Below are 20818 nucleotides of genomic sequence, written 5' to 3'. Positions count from 1 at the left end.
TGCAAACTTGTCTGCAACCATGGTGATTTAAATAAGATATTAAAAAATAATAAAATAACAAAAAATTCTCCAAGGCAGTGGATTTTGAGAAGGCTCAAATTAGATGTGTATATTCAGTCTGTTTTTTCATCTAGGAAATCTCCATTACTCCATCTCTTGCTTCCATAATTTTTTTGTCTTTGGGTCACACTAAGATATGCTATTTCTAGCTAAGTTAACAGGGGGTCACTTGAGGAGTACCCAGAGCATAACAAGGTAACAGGAGGTGCTCTAAGTATTCCTTCATGCAGGGCATGACTTACTCCAGGAATTTGAGCTATCTCTCTGACCCTCACCCCTTTACTTTTAGGATTTCTGTATAATTATGAATTGTACATAGCTTTCAGCTTTGTTTATATTGAGGAAAGTTCCTTTACATTTCACCTTAAGATCTTACCATGAATACATGCTTAATCTTGTCAAATGCTTTCTCTGCATCTATTGATATAGTCACATGATTTTTGCTTTTATCTTATTTATATTTTTATTATATTGATTGACTTTTTATACTAAACCATGCTTGCATTTTGTAAAACTTCCACTTGGTCATGGTGTATGCCTTTCTGATGAAATTTTTTATTAATTTGCCAGTATTTTGTTGAAGATCTTTGAATCTGTGCTTATCAAGAATATAGGTCTGTAATTTCTTTATTTCTTTTTATTCTTTCTTTTTGGTGTGTGCATGGTGTCTTTATCGCCTTTTTGTATTGGGATATTGTTAGCTTCATTGAAATTGTCAGTTATTTCTGTTTTTTTATTTCTATGGAGAAGCTTGAGTTTAATTGGCAGTAGATCCTCTTTAGAAGCTTGAAAGAATGTACTAGTGAATCCATCTGGATGTAGGTTTTGTTCTGAGAAATAATTTTTACTTACAATTTCAATTTAATCGATAATGATAGGTCTGTTCAGGTACTACAAATCATTTTGGTTCAAACTTGGGAGATTATAGGAGTCCAAGAATTCTTTTAATTTCTTCTAGGTTCTCTAATTTTGTTTCATAAAAAATTCTCAAATTAATCTCTATAACAGTTTGAGTTTCTGTAGTGCCTATTTCTGACATACCCTTTTCAATTCTTATTAGGTTTTTTATTATCTCTCTTTGTTAGTATTGTTTGCTTTATTGAATATGTTCATTTATGCAAAGAATCAACTCTTGATTTTTTTTGACCTTTCAAGTTATTCTGTGTCTTCAATTTATTAATTTCTGCTCCAAGTTTCATTATTTCTTCCTTTCTTCCTGCTTTTAGCTTATTTTATTGATCATCTACTAATTTATTAAGCTGTAATCTCATTATTTATGAAAACACATTTTTCCTGACTAATGCTAGTGAAGATGTAACAATTAATAATGATTTTGTTGTATCCCACAAATTCTGATGTCTCATGTTCTCATTCTTGTTTTACCCTAGGAACCTCAGATTTCCTCTTTGATTTTCTCTCTGCCTCAGAAGTTGTTCAGAAATGACTGGTTTAAATATCAGGTGTTAGCGTTATTTCTCTATTTCTGTTTTTTTTTCTTCTATTTCTACTATATCATGATCTAGGAAGATATATTATACAATTCCTTTCCATTGATATTACAGATATATGTTTTGTTGCCCAGCATATTATCTATCTTGGAAAATGCCTATGTGCATTAGAAAATAATGTTTTGGGCCCTGGGTACGAGTTGGATTTCTGTGGTAGTAGCGACCAAAACAGCTGAAGCTTTCTTTTAATATTTTACCTTGATGATGAACTCAAATAATATTCTAAATGTTTCTGAAAAACTGAAAGATTGGACTGGAACATCACTGGCTCCCAGGTGGAGGAAGAGGGACAAGTGAGTGAGCTGAGTGGACCTGGATCCGAATGTCGCTGGCTCCCAGGTGGAGAAAAAGGGATGAGTAAGTGAACTGAGAAGACCCGGGCCAGAAAGGCACTGGCTCCCAGATGGAGGAAAAGGGGCAGGGAGAGTGAGTGAGCTGAGGGGACCGGGGCCAGAAAGGTGCTGGCTCCCAGGTGGTAGAAGAGGGGTGAGTGATCTAGGCACAATTGGGCCCTCCACCATTGTGGGTAGGAGCTGAACTGCACTTCCTGGCAGTAAGAGGGGGAGGATGATTGACCCAGGCTCAACTGGAGGACATCGGAGGGACCAACCCTTAGAGACCTCAGCCAACATAACCACCTATAGCCTACACCAGGGAAGGAACCCATGCCACAGTTGGCAAAAGAAGGCTGAAACCTAAAGCACTGCACTCCAAGCCAAACCAATAAATGCAAAGAAATATGGGCAAACTAAGGATGACACTAACAACTAGGGATATTGAGAGAAATACTAACAAGTTTCCAAGTCCACCAAAATGCACATACCCAAAGATGAGGACCTAAAAGCAGCCATGGCAAAACAAATGCAAGCCATGGTAAAAGAAATTAAAGTTTCACTAGCCAGCAAATACAAGAAATCCATAGATGAACACATCAACCAATTTAAAGAGGAATTGTCACAGAACATGAGAGATACCATACAAATAGAATTAAAGAAAATAAAAAAACATCTTAGAAAGCGAAAATAGCAGAATCACACAGTTGGAGAATTGCATAAAATAATTTGAAGAAAAACTGCAAACAAAAAATGACAAAGAAGCCAAAAGAAAATAAAATGTAAAGCATTGGGTAAAAAGTCCATTGTTTAATGAAAAAAGACAAAAAAAATAATCTACAGATCGTAGGTATACCAGAAGTGGAGGAAATAGGGAAAGGAGTAGAATTTGTGTTCCTTTTTTTTGGTTTCGAATGAAAATCCATATATTTAGTATGCCTTACTCCTTTATTTCTTTTTTCACAGCAAGTATATTCTTATTGAGTTTTACCCTATCACTTCTTCTAACAATAGGTAAAAGAGCAGTGCTGAAATCTCCAACTACTACTGTTCTGTTATTGTTGTCTTTCTTCAAATTTATTAGCCATTGTTTTAAGTATTTTTTGGCCCCTCAAAGGGTGATATATGTTTAGGAGTATGTGATATATAATTCATCCTGATGTGTAATATTGTTTGATGATTAAGAAATGACCCTTTTTTCACTTACAACTTTTAGGCCTCAAGTCTTTCTTGTATGATATTAGTATGGCCATCAAAACTCTTTTAAGGGAGTTATTTGCTTCAAAGAGTGCCTTCAAACTGCTGATTTTGATTATTTTTTGTTCTATTGAAATGTATTTAATGCTGGTAGCACAATATTGGGTTTTATTTTGATATATTTTGCTACTTTGTGTCCCTTTATTGGTTCATTTAGTCCATTTTTATTGTGAGAGAGTACTGCATAATATTTTGTGCCACTTTTTTGTAGAATGTTGGTGTGTCTGTTGGGGCTTTATTGCCTTAAAATAAACCATTCTATTCTACTTCTCTGGTTGGATTTTGAGTCTATAACTTTCCTGAGGTGTTTATCAGTGAAGCGCTGTATCCTTTTTGCAAACCTAAGAGATAGTCAGGCTGGGTGAAATATTCTTTATAAAGTGCTCACTTCTTTGAGTTATTTTTTTTTATACTCTACCACTACCTTTGGGTCTGGAGGTTTTCTTGTGATAAATTTTCTGTAATTCTTAAGGTACTTTTGTATTTAAATTACTACTTTGCTCCTGCTGCTTTCAGTATTCTATCTCTATAGCTATGGTTTTTAACATTGTGACTAGGATGTGATCAGTGTAATTTTATTTAGGTCTCTTTTAGCTCGTAGTCTTCAGGAATCTAAGCTGTGGTTACATGTACTCTTCAGCTTTGAGAACTTCTTAGCAATAATGTCTTTGACTCTTGCTTCTTTATAGGAGTTTTCTTCTTCTGTCTCTAGGATCCTAATGACTCATATGTTGTTTCTGTTAATTTATCCCAGAGTTCTCTTATCATCTGTACACTTATATTGATGCTCCTTTAGCTTCTGTTAATTTATTTTAAGGTTATTTTATAACCTCTTCTATTGTATGAAGTTGTTATTCAGTTTGTCTTTCAGCTCATTAATTCTGGTCTCAGAAGTGCTTACTCTGCTGGTGAGATTTTTCTGTCATTTTTGTTTAGATCTTTCTCCTTTTTACTTGCAATTTCTCTTGAGTCTAATTGGCTGTCTGTTCTATGAGTTATTTTAGTTATTTGTACATCCTCCATATTTCCTCTCTAAAGCATTATCAAAGAGGCTATATAGGTAGCTTGTACTATTTGGGTATTTATTACCACCATCTTCATTCACTAAGCATTGTGGTGTTCTGTGGTACATTGATTATAAGATATATGTGTTCACAGAGTGCAGTGGAATCTCCTCATGGTGTACTAACCTGTGGCAAAATTGCCTGCCCTGATTCAAAGATGAATCTGCCAACAGCCAGTAACCCTGTATCTGTTCTCTTCTCACACATGTACTCTCTGTTCTTTTTTTAAAAAAAAATTTGGAGAAGCACAGTCAAAAGTCCTCAGCAATTAAATACACAGTTTACCCTGTATGAGAGCCTTAGTGGAATGCGGTGCATGCAGGGACCAAACAGGGTCTGCCAAGTCCAAAGCAAATACCCAACCCACTGTAGTATCTCAGGCCCTGCTATATTTCTTTATATTGAAGAATAGTAGAATATGTCACCACAAAAATGATATGACTGTGGCATATATTTTATTTTGAACTGGGAAACACAAAATATGCTCTTTGCTGTCTTCATGTGTGCCTAAAAGTAGGATAAATTGTAAGCTAATCACTAAAATGTATGTGTGATTCTTTTCAGACTCAAGATACTATATAATTTTCATTATAAATATCACAAATTAACTTCAATCTTTCATTAGTTTTAGGCATTCTAATAAATTCTGCTAATTTCTCAAATAAAATATCAATTTTGCTTCACTTGCTAAAATTTATCATCTTTTGAATAAGATTCTACACAAACCCACATTCTAGCCATCTATTTGTTCGTCATCTGAGTTCTCCAGTGTGTGTAATTGCATATATTAATAAAATGCATACACTTTGCCTTCTTAACCTGTCTTTGATCTATTGAGTTTGTGGGGACCCAGTCAAGTAACCTAACACTGGCAGAGAAAACAGGATTATTTTTCTTTTTCCTCCCCCCCCCTTTTTTGTGGGTGGGTGGGTTACCTATTTGGTAATGTTTAGGTTTTATATTTGGCTCTGTTATACATTTGGCAGTAATCAGGGAACCATATGGAATGCTGAGGATTAAAACTGAGTGGGTCACATGCAAGGCAAGCACCCTATCTAGTATACTATCAGCCTGGCCCCTGGACTGTTTCTCATAGCTATTCCAATAATCACAATTGCTTTCTTTTTTCTTTTTCTAGCAGTAGTGATTTTAACTGTGATACACTAGAAGTTGCACACATAGTGACAGTGCTCACATATATGGTTCCCATGCTAAACACTTGGCTATGCTGTGGAGGGAGGTCACACAGTTAGAGTGACTTGGGTCTCATTCTATGATATGAGATGCTAAAGACTGGACTTGTGATCTGAGGTAATCAAGAAAGGCACTTTAGAATTGAACACATTCTCAGGCCCCTCTAATTTTTTAAGTTAAACTGTGTCTAGACAGAAGTTATTTCAAAAAATCTTGCATAAAAGTACAAAGTATTTTTTAATTATATACAGAGAAGTAAGAGTCAGAGCAATAGAATAGTGGGTAGGGCATTGGCCTCACACATGGCTGATCCAGATTTGGTCCCTGACGTTACATATGGTAATTCAAGACTGCTAAGAATGATTACTGAGGGAAGAGACTGAAGTAACACATGAGCTCTGGTGGGTTTGGTTCCCAATCCCCCCAAAAACAATAAACAAAGAAGCAGTAACTTTCCTAAACATTTGCCTAAGAATATTTTTTTCTTATTTTTGAATATGGCTTATTTTATCATATAATCTATTTATAATAGTTTTGTGCAATATTGTATCATTTTTATGTTTTTTATTTCTCTGGTGAATGATCTGCTAAAAGTCTAACTGTTCTTTTATAAATAACTATCTTTTAATTTTCATATTTTTATTTTGCTTCTATTTTTAATTCACATGCTCATTTTGCTCAGTGATATTAAGGGGATCTGGGATCAAATGCAGGCCTCATACATGCAAAGCATGTGCTAAGACCATTCTACTGTATGTCCAGATATAATTATATTTTCCCTATTGATTTTAAATGACTCTCCTTTTGTTAATAAACAGAAGTTTTATAATAACATGTCTAGTGAGGTATTTTCATAAAAAGTTACGCTAAGTCAAAAATATTGTTTCTGAAATCAAAAGATACTTTTAGATTTATGCTTTTAAAAAATCTAAAGTATTTTTCTTCAATTTTTAGTAAGGAAAAGTCAATAATAATTTCTTTTTCTATTTATTGCTTATAAACTACTGGTAGTAGTCAATACTAGTATAAATATTATTATTTATTTCTCTCAATTTAATTTATATTCTTACTTCTCAGACTTCATTTGCTTATTCAGAATGCAATTTACGGTCTCTCAAGTTTGAATATTCTTTATTTGTGCTCAATATTTTAAATAAACACTTATAAAAGATACAATTTTTCATAATTTTAGTTTAAAAATTATTATGTTTATTTTTCTATCAGTTTAAAAACACTGAGTTAACACTGATTCCTTAGTCAATGACTTTTATTTAATTTTTAAAATTAATTTTAATCATAACTTAAAATTTATTTTATGTGTCTCTATCATTTTAGAATTGACTTGCTAACCGTTCTAATAATCAGCTTGCTTTTATTTTTCTTCTAACAATTTTATTTAATTTATAAAATAGCTTATCTGGTCACAAAATCAGCATAGGTAATTCTGTAAATCTTATATATTATGACATCTGTTATTAAGAAGTCATACTATGTTTGCTAAAGACTTCAGGGTATTTCCAGCATTTTCATGATAATTTCTTCATGTGGGAGGTAATTTGCAGCATAGAAAATAAATGAACTCAGGCATATGCTTTAATTTTTCAGAAGAAACATTTTTTCCTAGCTGCAATCATACTTCAGGGACTTAATGCTTACCAGAGCAGTTCTAATTCCAATTCTTATTAAAGACTTACCTAGATTTGGCACAAACTCATGTATGGTTATCACCTTACCCAAGAAGTGTGTCATCTCCCAGGATAGCTGACCCTTCCATCAAACATTGAGCCAATGTTGTCAAAGGCAATTTTTTCTAAAAAAAAAAAAAAAGAAAAAAGAAAAAGGAAAAAAGAAAAGTGTTATGAAAAGTCTTCAAAAGTCATCTACTTATGCAAACAATAGTAAAATGTCAAATATTTTTGTAGATAGTATCTTAGCTAAAAAAAAGAAAACTTTTAACAATATATTTTGAATGAGAGCAGAGCAACTGACCTGGGATTGGTCCTGGCATTCCATATCCCATGAGCTATGCCATGAGCAATTTTTGAGTGCAGAGCTAGGAGTAACACCTGATCTTTGCACACACACATAAAAGCCCCAAATTAAAATATAAATAACAAATAAAATGTTGAAAACCTACATTCATAGGATGCAACAGTGTGTTAGATCTAAAGATACTAAAATTCAGAACAATGAAATAAAACAAACTTTTACATGATAGATTTTTAACTGAAGTGATAGAGCAGTAAGGAAAATTTGGCAAGATTTTAAAGTTACTTTAACAAAGTCTCGAGTAATGCTTTAATTTCCAATAGTCAATTCAACACCCAAGATATGTATTATTTTCATTTTTGCTGTTGCTGTTGTTTGTTTTTGGGCCACACATGGTGATGCTCAGGGGTTACTCCTAGTTATGAACTCATAAATCAATCCTGGCTTGGGGACCAAATGGGATACCAAGATTCGAATCACCCTGCCACTCTGCTATCGGTCTGGCCCCAGTCCTATTTTTTAAACAAGACCTCTTATAGTTATAAAAAGAGAGAATATTCACATTTAATAATAAAGATAAGTTAGTCTAAAATAAAGGCAGACTCCAAAATATAAAAATATTTAATAAACACAATAAAATATGTTTAACATTAGCCATCTGTAACAAAAAGTCACACCCACTAAGTTTGCCATATAAATATTAATATGAATATTTCTTAAAAAAATATTTGTGAGTTAGAAAATTTTTAGTGGCAGTTGTTTAATAAGTTTAAACAGTACAACAAGGTTCAGTGATTCCTTCTTTGTTATATACTCGAATATAACCGAAACACCACAGCCAATTTCAGCATGGATATAAATGACATTCTAATTTATAATAGCCAAAGGGTGGAAATAGCTTGTATTTTTGTCAATAGATAATTAAACAAATTAAGCTATAATAATAGACATTAGTATTACTCAGTCATTAAAAAATAAAGTTGAAACAATAATAAAATTTGAAAATAATCATACTGATGAAATTATTCATATACACATACTTATAAAAAACTCATGGATTCAGACTAAATGTAAAATTACCCATGTATCATATTTCCAACCTGGGTGAAGAGTTCTAAAGCAAGGTCATGCATGAAATAATCGAAATAATGCTGAAGGTGAAACACAGGTAGTCTGGCAACATTCTACCTCAGATTAAGAGAAAGCTGTCAGCTGGAACTGTCATTTTTATTGAGTACAGACCACCTCAGTTTGGGGAAGTAAGGACAGAGTGAGGACAGATAGCTCAGGTTATCTTGAGCCAGTACTGCCCAAGTTTACATGTAAGACAATTTGTGTTTTGGGTTAAAATCAAGTTGTAAACAAACAGATACAAAGGAACCAGGGATGATGATCTTTGTTTTGGCTAAATAAGATGTAATCTAACAACTCCCTGTTTTGTTTCAAAAATTGAGAAGAATTTATAAGGACAGTAAAAGCTGGGGAAATACAAAGAAGAAAACAACTTTTATCATCAAGTAAGATGGTGAATTAAATTTAAACCAATTACTATCATAGCTAATTCCTAGCAATCATTGCTAGTGAGGATAGACTTGGCTGTAAAAATAATCATAGATAAGATTGTGTATAGGTAATCTCAAAAAGATTATATTTTTATATATCCTTGTATTATTTGCACATATCACAAAGTTTTCATAGATTTATCTGAAAATATTAGAAACTTTCTGCAGATATATTTAATTTAAAAACAAGTTCCTAAACATTCTTATATGAAGCACTGCAATACAACTCTAGAGTATCCAAGTTCCTTTTCCATAGATTTCTTTAAAAAATTATTACAAAATTTCTGAAGATATACATAATTTGAAAAAAGTTCTCTAAACATTCTTAGAATGAGCACTGTATTCAGAGTTATAATGGCCAAGTTCCTTTTCCATCAACTTCTGTGGACAAACCTTTTTGTATATATACTTAATGAGAACATTTTTGCAGACATAATTAAATTGAGAAAACACTGCAAAATAAAATACACAATTAAACATTATAGCAATTGGGAAACATTCACTAGGATAGCTGAGAATCATTTAAACTCTAACAACATTATGGATTTCCCTGGAAATGTAAAAAAAAATTAAAACACTAGAATTAGACACAAAGTTATCTATTTGCAATGGGGGCACAGAAATAAGAGTAGCTAATAAAGTATATATAGGTAAAACAATCAGTTTAACCAGCAATATAGTGACAAATGCAAATATAATCAAGAGAGTATCCTAGAGGAAAGTTAATTTTTGGTAGTGACCCACGTGAAGATTTTGAATGCAGCATTTCCTCAGCTGGACTTTGGTTGAGCTTGGTTTCTCCATCTTCACCGTCTGTGGTGGGCTGCTGAAGTCGCTGTGGGAAAGAAAAGCCTTTGATACCTGGGCTGTAATCTAAGTGGGGGGAATCTGGTCATCTCCCTGCTGTTGGTTCACCTCACATGGGTTGTCTCCTGGCTTATATCAAATCAGTAAACTCAATAAGCTGCTACAAGTTAGGGAGCCAAGGTTCTCATACAAAGCACCTTTGGTAGTAGAAAGGCAGTTGGCATTGGCATCTGGGATGCTGCCCAGTCTTCATCTCTTTCTCTTTCTCTTTCACTGCCTTCTTCTGTACCACCTGAGATACTACCTCTGCTACCATGACTGTTGGTGCAGCTGAGTAAGGCCGTGGGATGAATCGGCAGAATCTATATCAATTGGGACCATATCAGCTATGTTTCACTAATACTCTGGCAGATCCAGATACATTAGTAGTTTTTGAGCCCTTCTCTTCTATCATGACATCAAACTCCAGTTTTTCCATCTCCCATGCTACACAAAAACTTCCTAGGACTATTTCTCTTAATATCTGTCCAATGAAAAAAATACATCTTCTTTAGTGCCATTTCTGTTAATAAATCTGTAACTATTCTGGGCACTGAACCATTTGACAGTGTCCAGGACTTGGATTGTCAGCTGGCTTGTATACTTGATTCTGGGATTGATATGCAGAGTTATCTCTAGTTGAGCCATTTTTCATACTGAGTCTGCAGAGATGGTAGCCAGTTAATCATCCTGGTGGGGATGAGGTTCTCTCTTGTTTAGTGCCAGTAGTATATAAAAAATTATCAGCTGTAGAAAGGCTTTAGATTGAGAACTCATCACCACTAGGAAGGCACACCTCCCTTCTTGGGATATGTGCAAAGGAAAATCTCTAGTGAAATTAGAATATATAGTTCTTAATGAGAAGAGCAGGAAGATGGCCCAGAGAAACATGAGGCTGTTCAGAACAAGGGCCATGTGCACCAATGTTTTGGTGAAGGGCACTACACACTCATTCCAGCTCGAGGAGGCCATCATGGTGATAATCTCCAAGAGCACTAAATTATTCATTTGGGTCTTTTTGAGTCTCTGGGTCCATGTTCGAGTGCCAGGTGTAAAATCAACCCATGGGCCATACTTCCGACCTTGAGTGCATGGGTCTGAAGCAGGGTCATGTATAAAATTATCCAAGCCAGGTTGAAGCTGAAACACAGGTAGTCTTTCAATCTTCTATCTCATATCAAGAATGAGCTGACTGCCAGAACTGTCATTTGTATTGAGTACAGAGACCATTTCAGGTATGTAAGGACCGAGTAAGGACAGATAGTTTAGGCTATCTTGAACCAGTCCTGCCCAAATTTACAGATAAGACAATCTTTGTTTTGGGGTAGAAACAAGTTGTAAACAGATACAAAGGAACCATGGATGATCTTTGTTTGGGGAAAACAAGGTGTAATCTAATGCTAACAAATTTGTCAAGACAGAAAGACATTGTCTTGAGATCTAATTGGCAGCTCATATACATGCTCCAGACACTTCAGTGTCAGTGGTTGGACTACCACCATCGACATTGCTGAGCTTCTTGTGGTTTATCTGCTCCATTTGTCAGTCACACACACTGCCATTATGCTAAAGCTCACTAAGGCCAGTAAAAATCAAGGTGACATCAAGATAATGGAGGTGTAAGAAATAGTGACAATGAGGAAATGTCAAAAGATGAAGCAGCAGAGAAGAGATTATCTTTCCTAGAAAATAAGCAAGAAGGTTTTAGGTTTTGGCATGCCCAGCTATGCTTATTATTTACTCCTGGCTCTGTACCTAGAGATCACTCCTCACAGTGCTCACAGTACATATGGTGTACTGGGGATCAAAACTGGGTTGGTTTTGTGCAGGGCAAGTACCCTGCCTGCTGTTCTATCTTTCATCCCTGTTTCAATTTCCTTGTGCCATTAATTTGCTTTCAAAAATAACTTACCGTTTTTTTGTCTAATTTTTATAATTCCTTTACTGACTCCTAGCTACTCAGTTTTGTGAGACACAAATAAATATAAGATTTTAATAATTGTTTCTATTTTATCTAAATTCACATATATATGATATATATACATACTCAAGCCTTTATCACAGTAAGTTTGTAGCCTGCAGTTTTAGTATCTATATACAAGTTGCAGCTAATTGCATGATTTTATCCTTCCTTAAAGTTGTACAATATTCCATTGTTTACCACACATTTATTATTCAGTCACCTTTATTCTTGAACACCAGAACTGTTTCTACATGCCAGCAAAAGAACTAAGTGTTGCAATGAATGCTGGTGTGAATATCTTTTTTGAATGAATGTTTTTGTGTCATGGTAATTGATACTAACAACGAAAATGTTTGACCATATAGCAGCTCAATTATTACAATTCTGAGATTAATTTGTGGAAAAGATTTATATGTCAGGGATTCTAGTTACAGTGCTCATCTAAGAATGTTTTAGTAACTTAATTTTAAACTGATATGTTTACAAAAACATTCTTTTATTTTAAACTTTATTTATTGATTGGTTGTTGGGCCACACCCAGAGGTGCTTACAGTTATGTGATTGAGGGAAGTAACTGAGAAACTGAACTAAGAAGGTATTTAACTTAATAATCAAAAATGTTGCTGGAAATTCAGAGAATATTCTATAAGAAGAGAGAATGTGGCAAGCTGAAGATGAATATGAGCTAAATGTGTTCAAAATATGAAGTATGAGTGGAGAATAATGAATGAAGGAAAGTCTTACCTAGACAAGCTAATAAATAATAGGTATTTATTTTTATTATATCTTAAGACAAATAAAATCTAAAGGAGCTACAGGAGGGATAAGAGAAAGTTTATACCTTCCTTAAAGCTGTAACTGTCAGTAATTCCTAGCCAAATACTACAGTCTAAAAAGAATATAAAAAGAACCAGATGAAAAAAAAGTTTATGTTCAGGATAAGATTAAATGGCAGAGAGAGAGAGATAGAGAGAGAGAGACTTCTATTCTTCAGCAACACTGCAGATGAATTAACAAGTAGAGAAAGATTTATTTACACGAAGCATGGCTCAGAAGGAGTTTTACTGTGTACAACAGGCATGGATAAAAACATTAGGCTGTTTTTCAGGGAGGGACTACAGAGCATGAAAACCTGCAAAGCTTTGCAAAAGCCGGCTCCCTGTGTGTGACATCAGGCGGGGAAAATCCGCGAAAGTACACTGGCCCAGTGGGGCCCAACTGTGAAAAACTGTGAGTGTGACCTGTCTACGTCTGTCTACTGTCCTCTTGCGTGAAACTCTTGCGAGTGGGACAAAAAGAGGCTCCAGAAACCTCGCTCGCCCAGACGCCATTTTCAGGGAGGAACTACAGAGCATGAAATCCAGCAAAGCTTTGCAAAAGCCGGCTCCCTGTGTGTGACACCAGGCGGGGAAAATCCGCGAAAGTACACCGGCCCACTGGGGCCCAACTGTGAAAAACTGTGAGTGTAACCTGTCTATGTCTGTCTACTGTCCTCTTGCGTGAAACTCTTGCGAGTGGGGCAAAAAGAGGCTCCAGAAACCTCGCTCGCCCAGACGCCATTTTCAGGGAGGGACTACAGAGCATGAAAACCGGCAAAGCTTTGCAAAAGCCGGCTCCCTGTGTGTGACACCAGGCGGGGAAAATCCGCGAAAGTACACCGGCCCATTGGGGCCCAACTGTGAAAAACTGTGAGTGTGACCTGTCTATGTCTGTCTACTGTCCTCTTGCGTGAAACTCTTGCGAGTGGGGAAAAAAGAGGCTCCAGCGGAGCACGGACGCTCCGCTTCGCTATGCGGCCATGCACTCTTTCTAAGGAAAGAACTCCATTGCAACAAGAAGGAAAAATCACACTAAGAATGGCGCTATGTCACAGAAGCAAACATTTCTCTCCGGACTGTCTTCTCTGTTGCATGCTCAGGCCTAAGATTTGACCCAGTGTGAGGCTTCATCCACGGAGGACTCCCCTCCCTTAGAGGCAAGTCAGCCCATCCAGAAAGGGAGGAGCCAGAGGAGTGTGCAGCCTGCATCATATAGACAATGAATACCACCACAACACGTAGAAAAACCCACAATACAAGTGTGACAATGGGGAAACAACGCAGGCCAGCATCAGACATAGAGAATGAAGATGACAATTCTGAGGACCAGATAATGACCAACCAACTAATCAACCTCTCAGATAAGGACTTTAGACTAGCAATATGGAAGATGCTCAACGGACTCCAAGAAACCATGGATCGAGTTGAACAGAACACTAATAAGAACCAAGAAAATATGAAGACAGAAATCACAAAACTCCAAACTGAAATAACATGTCAACTAACAGGACTGAAAAAGTCAGTAAACGAAGTGAATGACAAAATGGATAAGCTCTGGGACAGGGTATCAGAAGCTGAGAATAGACTTGGTGCTGTGGAAGATGAGATACATAACAATTCCATACAGCAGGAGAGATTGGACAAAAAACTTAAAGCAAATGAGCAGACAATGGAAAAATTAGTCAAATAATGGGAACAGATGAAAATAGAAGTCTATGATAAGATCAACAGAAACAACTTAAGAATCATTGGAGTCACAGAGACCCAGGAAGAAAATTTCCAGGAAGAATCAACGGTCAAGAATATCATTAAAGAGAAACTTCCAGAGCTAAAGAATATATGTGATCAAATCCTGCATGCCCGAAGAGTACCAACCAAAAGAGACCCCAGAAAAAACACCCCAAGACACATCCTAGTCACAATGACAAATCCCACAGATAGAGACAGAATTCTGAAAACAACAAGATCAAAAGGGGAAATCACGTTCAAGCAAGCTTCCCTGAGATTTACAGCAGACCTGTCACCAGAAACACTCAATGCCAGAAAGCAGTGCTGGGATATTGTGACAAGACTGAATGAAATTAATGCTTCACCCAGAATACTAGACCCAGCAAAACTCACTTTCCGGTTTGACGGAAGAATACATGGCTTCACAGACAAAAAAACAGCTCAGAAACTTCACAGACACAAAACCAGTCTTAAGAGAAAAACTGAAAGACCTAATCTAAGACAAGACTACCCAAAAGACACACCAAATTTTGAAATAAAGATGGCGTTAAATCCCAGGACAATTCTTTCTCTCAACGTCAATAGACTAAATGTACCAGTTAAGAGACACAGAGTGGCTAAATGGATCAAAAAACTCAATCCAACCTTCTGCTGCCTACAAGAAACGCACCTGAATAGTCAGAACAAACATAGACTCAAAATAAAAGGCTGGAGAAAAATTATCCAAGCAAACAACACCCATAGAAAAGTCGGAGTGACCCTACTAATATCAGATAATGCAAACTTTATACTCAGGAAGGTTCTAAGGGACAAAGATGGACATTTTATATTAATCAAGGGGTACGTAGAGCAGGAAGAATTCACTCTCCTAAACATATATGCACCTATGCACCGAATGAGGGGCCAACAAAATATTTAACACAACTGTTGACAAATCTGAAAAATAATATCAACAAAACACAATAATTGTGGGGGACCTTAACACGGCTTTGTCAACACTAGATAGGTCAACCAGACTGAAACCCAACAAGAATATACTAGACCTGAGGAGAGAAATGGAAGAAAGAGGCCTAGTGGATATATATAGGACACTCCATCCCCAGAAACCTGGATACACATTCTTCTCCAATGTAAATGGGACATTCTCCAGGATAGACTACATGCTGGCACATAAAACATACCTCCATAAGATCAAGAGGATATAAATTTTGCAGACTACCTTCACTGACCACAAGGCTCTGAAATTATTTGTGAACTCCAAAGGGACTCAGAAGAAACACTTTAACACCTGGAAGTTAAACAGCCTCATGCTCAATAACCAGTGGGTCCGAGATGAAATCAAGGAGGAAATCAAAAGGTTCCTGGAAACAAATGACAATAAAGACACAAACTATCAGAACTTATGGGACACAGCAAAAGCAGTACTGAGAGGAAAATTTATAGCTTTGCAAGCACACATCAGGAAGGAAGAAGGAGCTTACCTGAGTAGCTTAATGACACAGCTAATAGAACTAGAAAATGCTCAACAAAAGGACCAAAGAATAGGAAGACAGAAGGAAATAACAAAGCTGAGAGCAGAAATCAACGAAGTGAAAACTCTAAAAACAATCCGAAAGATCAACGAAAGCAGAAGTTGGTTCTTTGAAAAAATAAACAAGATTGATAGACCACTGGCAAACCTAACAAAGAAAGAGAGAGAGAGAAACTTGATAACTCATATCAGGAATGAAAAAGGAGAGATCACTACTGATATGACAGAGATTCAAAGGGTAATCAGAAACTACTTTGAAAAACTCTACGCCACTAAAAATGAGAACCTGGAAGAAATGGATAAATTCTTGGACTCTTATAATCTTCCACGGTTGAAGAAGAGGATGTAGCATATCTAAACACCCCCATCACCATTGAGGAAATTAAAACAGTAATCAAATGTCTGCCGAAAAACAAAAGCCCAGGTCCAGATGGATTCACTAATGAATTCTATCAAGCTTTCCAAGAGGAACTACTGCCAATCTTGGCAAGAATCTTTCATGAAATTGAACAAGCAGAAACTCTTCCAAACAGCTTTTTTGAAGCCAACATCACCTTGATACCTAAACCAGACAGAGACGCTACCAAAAAAGAAAATTACCGACCAATATCACTGATGAATGCAGATGCAAAGATCCTCAACAAAATCCTGGCAAATAGGATTCAATGCCTCGTAAAAAAGATCATCCACTACGATCAAGTAGGTTTCATCCCAGGAATGCAAGTCTGGTTTAACATCCGTAAATCTATCAACATAATACACAACATCAATAACAAGAAAAATAAAAACCACATGATCATATCAATAGATGCAGAGAAAGCATTTGATAAGGTCCAACACCCATTCTTGATTAAAACTCTCAGCAAGATGGGAATGGAAGGAACCTTTCTCAATATAATGAAGGCCATCTACCACAAGCCAGTGGCAAATATTATCCTCAATGGATAAAAACTGAAAGCCTTCCCTCTAAATTCTGACACAAGACAAGGCTGTCGTCTCTCACCACTCCTATTCAACATAGCACTGGAAGTACTTGCTATAGCGATTAGGCAAGAAAAGGATATCAAGGAAATCCAGATAGGAAAGGAAGAAGTCAAGCTCTCCCTGTTTGCAGATGACATGATAAACTACTTAGAAAACCCTAAAGACTCTATCACAAAGCTTCTAGAAACAATAGACTCATATAGCAAGGTGGCAGGCTACAAAATTAACATACAAAAATCAATGGCCTTTCTATACACCAATAGTAATAAGGATGAAATGGACATTAAGAAAACAACCCCATTCACAATAGTGCCACACAAACTCAAATATCTTGGAATCAACTTGACTAAATATGTGAAGGACCTATACAAAGAAAACTATAAAACTCTGCTCCAAGAAATAAGAGAGGACACACGGAAATGGAAACGCATACCCTGCTCATGGATTGGCAGGATTAACATCATCAAAATGGCAATACTCCCCAAGGTATTATACAGATTTAATGCCATCCCTCTAAAGATACCCATGACTTTCTTCAAACAAGTGGATCAGACACTTTTCAAATTCATTTGGAACAATAAACACCCTCGAATAACTAAAGCAATCATTGGTAAAAAGAATATGGGAAGAATTACTTTCCCCAACTTTAAACTGTTCTACAAAGCAACAGTTATCAAAACAGCATGGTATTGGAATAAGGATAGGTCCTCAGATCAATGGAATAGGCTTGAATACTCAGAAAATGTTCCCCAGACATACAACCACCTAATTTTTGATAAAGGAGCAGGAAATCCTAAATGGAGCAGGGAAAGCCTCTGCAACAAGTGGTGTTGGCACAATTGGATAGCCACTTGCAAAAAATTGAACTTAGACCCCCAGCTAACATCATGTACGAAGGTAAAATCCAAGTGGATCAAAGACCTCGATATCAGCCCCAAAACCATAAGATTTATAGAACAGCACATAGGCAAAACACTCCAGGACATTACAGGCATCTTCAAGGAGGAAACTGCACTCTCCAAACAAGTGAAAGCAGAGATTAACCGATGGGAATATATTAAGCTGAGAAGCTTCTGCACCTCAAAGGAAATAGTGCCCAGGATACAAGAGCCACCCACTGAGTGGGAGAAACTATTCACCCAATAAACATCAGATAAGGGGCTAATCTCCAAAATATACAAGTCACTGACAGAACTTTACAAGAAAAAAACATCTAACCCCATCAAAAAATGGGGAGAAGAATGAACAGACACTTTGACAAAGAAGAAATACACATGGCCAAAAGACACATGAAAAAATGTTCCACATCACTAATCATCAGGGAGATGCAAATCAAAACAACGATGAGATACCACCTCACACCCCAGAGAATGGCACACATCACAAAGAATGAGAATAAACAGTGTTGGCGGGGATGTGGAGAGAAAGGAACTCTTATCCACTGCTGGTGGGAATGCTGTCTAGTTCAACCTTTATGGATAGCGATATGGAGATTCCTCCAAAAACTGGAAATCGAGCTCCCATACGATCCAGCTATACCACTCCTAGGAATATACCCTAGGAACACAAAAACACAATACAAAAACCCCTTCCTTACACCTATATTCATTGCAGCACTATTTACCATAGCAAGACTCTGGAAACAACCAAGATGCCCTTCAACAGACGAATGGCTAAAGAAACTGTGGTACATATACACAATGGAATATTATGCAGCTGTCAGAAGAGATGAAGTCATGAAATTTTCCTATACATGGATGTACACGGAATCTATTATGCTGAGTGAAATAAGTCAGAGAGAGAGAGAAAAACGCAGAATGGTCTCACTCATCTATGGGTTTTAAGAAAAATGAAAGACACCCTTGTAATAATAATTTTCAGACACAAAAGAGAAAAGAGCTGGAAGTTCCAGCTCACCTCAGGAAGCTCACCACAAAGAGTGATGAGTTTAGTTAGGGAAATAACTACATTTTGAACTGTCCTAATAATGAGAATGTATGAGGAAAATGGAGAGCCTGTCTAGAGTACAGGCGGGGGTTGGGTGGGGCGAAGGGAGACTTGGGACATTGGTGATGGGAATGTTGCACTGGTGATGGGTGGTGTTCTTTACATGACTGAAACCCAAACACAATCATGTATGTAATTAAGGTGTTTAAATAAATAAAAAAAGAAAAAAAAAACATTAGGCTATGGGGCTGGCGAGGTGGCGCTAGAGGAAGGTGTCTGCCTTGCAAGTGCTAGCCAAGAAAAAGACTGCGGTTCAATCCCCCGGCGTCCCTTATAGTCCCCCCAAGCCAGGGGCAATTTCTGAGTGCTTAGCCAGGAGTAACCCCTGAGCATCAAAAGGGTGTGGCCCAGAAAACCAAAAACTAAGAATCAAAAAACATTAGGTTAGGTTGGCAGCGACAGCACAACAGTAGGGCATTTGCCTGGAATGCAGCCAATACAGATGGACCCTGGTTCAATTTCTGACATCCCATAAGATCCTCGAGTAACCAGGGTGTTTTTTGAGCACAGCTAGGAGTAACCCCTGAGAACCACTGGTGTGACCCAAAACCCATAAGTAAGTAAATAGATAAATAAATAAATAATGAGTAAAAATTAGGTTAGGTGAAAACTTACAGAACGTTTGTCAGCTTCTGCTCCTTGCTGGCCTTGGAGACAAGCAGTAAGCTTCTTGTGTGTACTGTGAGACACCTGCTTTACCAGCTCTAGCCTCTTCTCCACCTACAGAAAGAAAAGAAGGTATTGTCAAAGATTAGGACAAGGTCATAAAAAGGGGTTGTCAAAAGTAAAGTCATGTGAAAGATTTGTATCCACAAATCCAAAGAGAAAGAACATTGAGGAGACAATATCCAACAACAGAGAATAGAGAGCAAACAACGATGAATAAAAAGTCATTAAAAGTCAACTGAAAAACAGAATTGTGCTTAGTGGTAAAATACATGTCTTGTATATTTAAGACCAAGATTGGTCCCCAAAAGTTCAAAATAATAATAATAATAATAATAATAATAATAATAATAAAATTTAAAGAAGTTAAAATTTTGTGAAAAAAATCATACCTAACTAATATGATAAAATGAAGTGCTGGGGCAGAGATAGTACAGCATAGAAGGTGCTTGTCTTTTGTGCAGCTTTATCAAATACAATCTCTGGTCCCACCAAGCTCTGCCAGGAATGATTGTACATAGGTCAAGAGTAAGCCTTGAGGACCAAGTGTGACTCAAATACCACCACAAACAACAAAATGAAGGAGCTATTGTGAAGGATATAACTTGTATGCTGAGCAGTTTAAGTAAGAGTTAAAATTGATTAATTTAGAAAAGCATATCTGAATTTAAGGACCAGTAGCAACCTTACCTGAAGAAGGTCTTCACTCAAAACTTCTGTCTTCTCTGCCCTAAAGAGAAAATTGAGAAACATTCAGAATAAAATTAGGAAGATACTACTATATATTATTTTCACACTTTTATTTGCAGTAAGATTAGGAAAAATGCAATAGTAGTAGCAGAAATTCCTAGAATGTGAAAAAAAAACAGAGAATGCTGGAATTTATAGAAAACCTTAAGTAACTAACACTCCAAACAACTAGATATTCTGAAGAGTCTATTCTATAGAATGGAACCTAAATAAAGACCATCATTTTTATGTGTTCACTTTTTGAAATTAATACAACAGAATCAAGTAACTTTAAATAAGTGTATGATTTGGCCTCCTGCAAAAAAGCAAAAAAAAAAAAAGGAATTAAAATTGATAGGTGCTTAAAAAACATCAAAACACAGTAATTATGAGTGAAAATATGGGAGCTATTGCATTTCCTGATTTCAAGTTATTATAAAGTGTATGTAGTTCAAAAATTAAATAATCTTTTGTACTGTAATATATATATAGGCTGATATATCAATGAAACAGAAAAGACTAGAAGTAAACTCCAGATTTATGGAACATTATTCTATGATAAAGGGCTTGATTCATAAAA

General features: G+C 36.2%; 1 protein-coding gene across 9 annotated transcripts in view; it reads right to left on the bottom strand.

Moving 5' to 3' along the window:
• The window catches only part of ARHGAP44 (Rho GTPase activating protein 44), a 242618-nt gene that overhangs the window by 103271 nt on the left and 118529 nt on the right, over positions 1 to 20818 (bottom strand). For all 9 annotated transcript variants that reach the window (XM_049776835.1, XM_049776841.1, XM_049776834.1 and 6 more), the window contains 3 exons: positions 20200 to 20239; positions 19459 to 19563; positions 7149 to 7225 (listed from right to left, as the gene is read on the bottom strand). In XM_049776835.1, coding sequence (XP_049632792.1) covers positions 7149 to 7225; positions 19459 to 19563; positions 20200 to 20239 — 222 coding nt within the window. The remainder of the gene's footprint in view (positions 1 to 7148; positions 7226 to 19458; positions 19564 to 20199; positions 20240 to 20818) is intronic.

This window comes from Suncus etruscus, chromosome 7 (assembly GCF_024139225.1).
Source record: "Suncus etruscus isolate mSunEtr1 chromosome 7, mSunEtr1.pri.cur, whole genome shotgun sequence".
NCBI lineage: Eukaryota > Metazoa > Chordata > Mammalia > Eulipotyphla > Soricidae > Suncus > Suncus etruscus.
The sequence above is the reverse complement of the archived record's forward strand: the minus strand, read 5'-3'. Positions and strand labels throughout refer to the sequence as shown.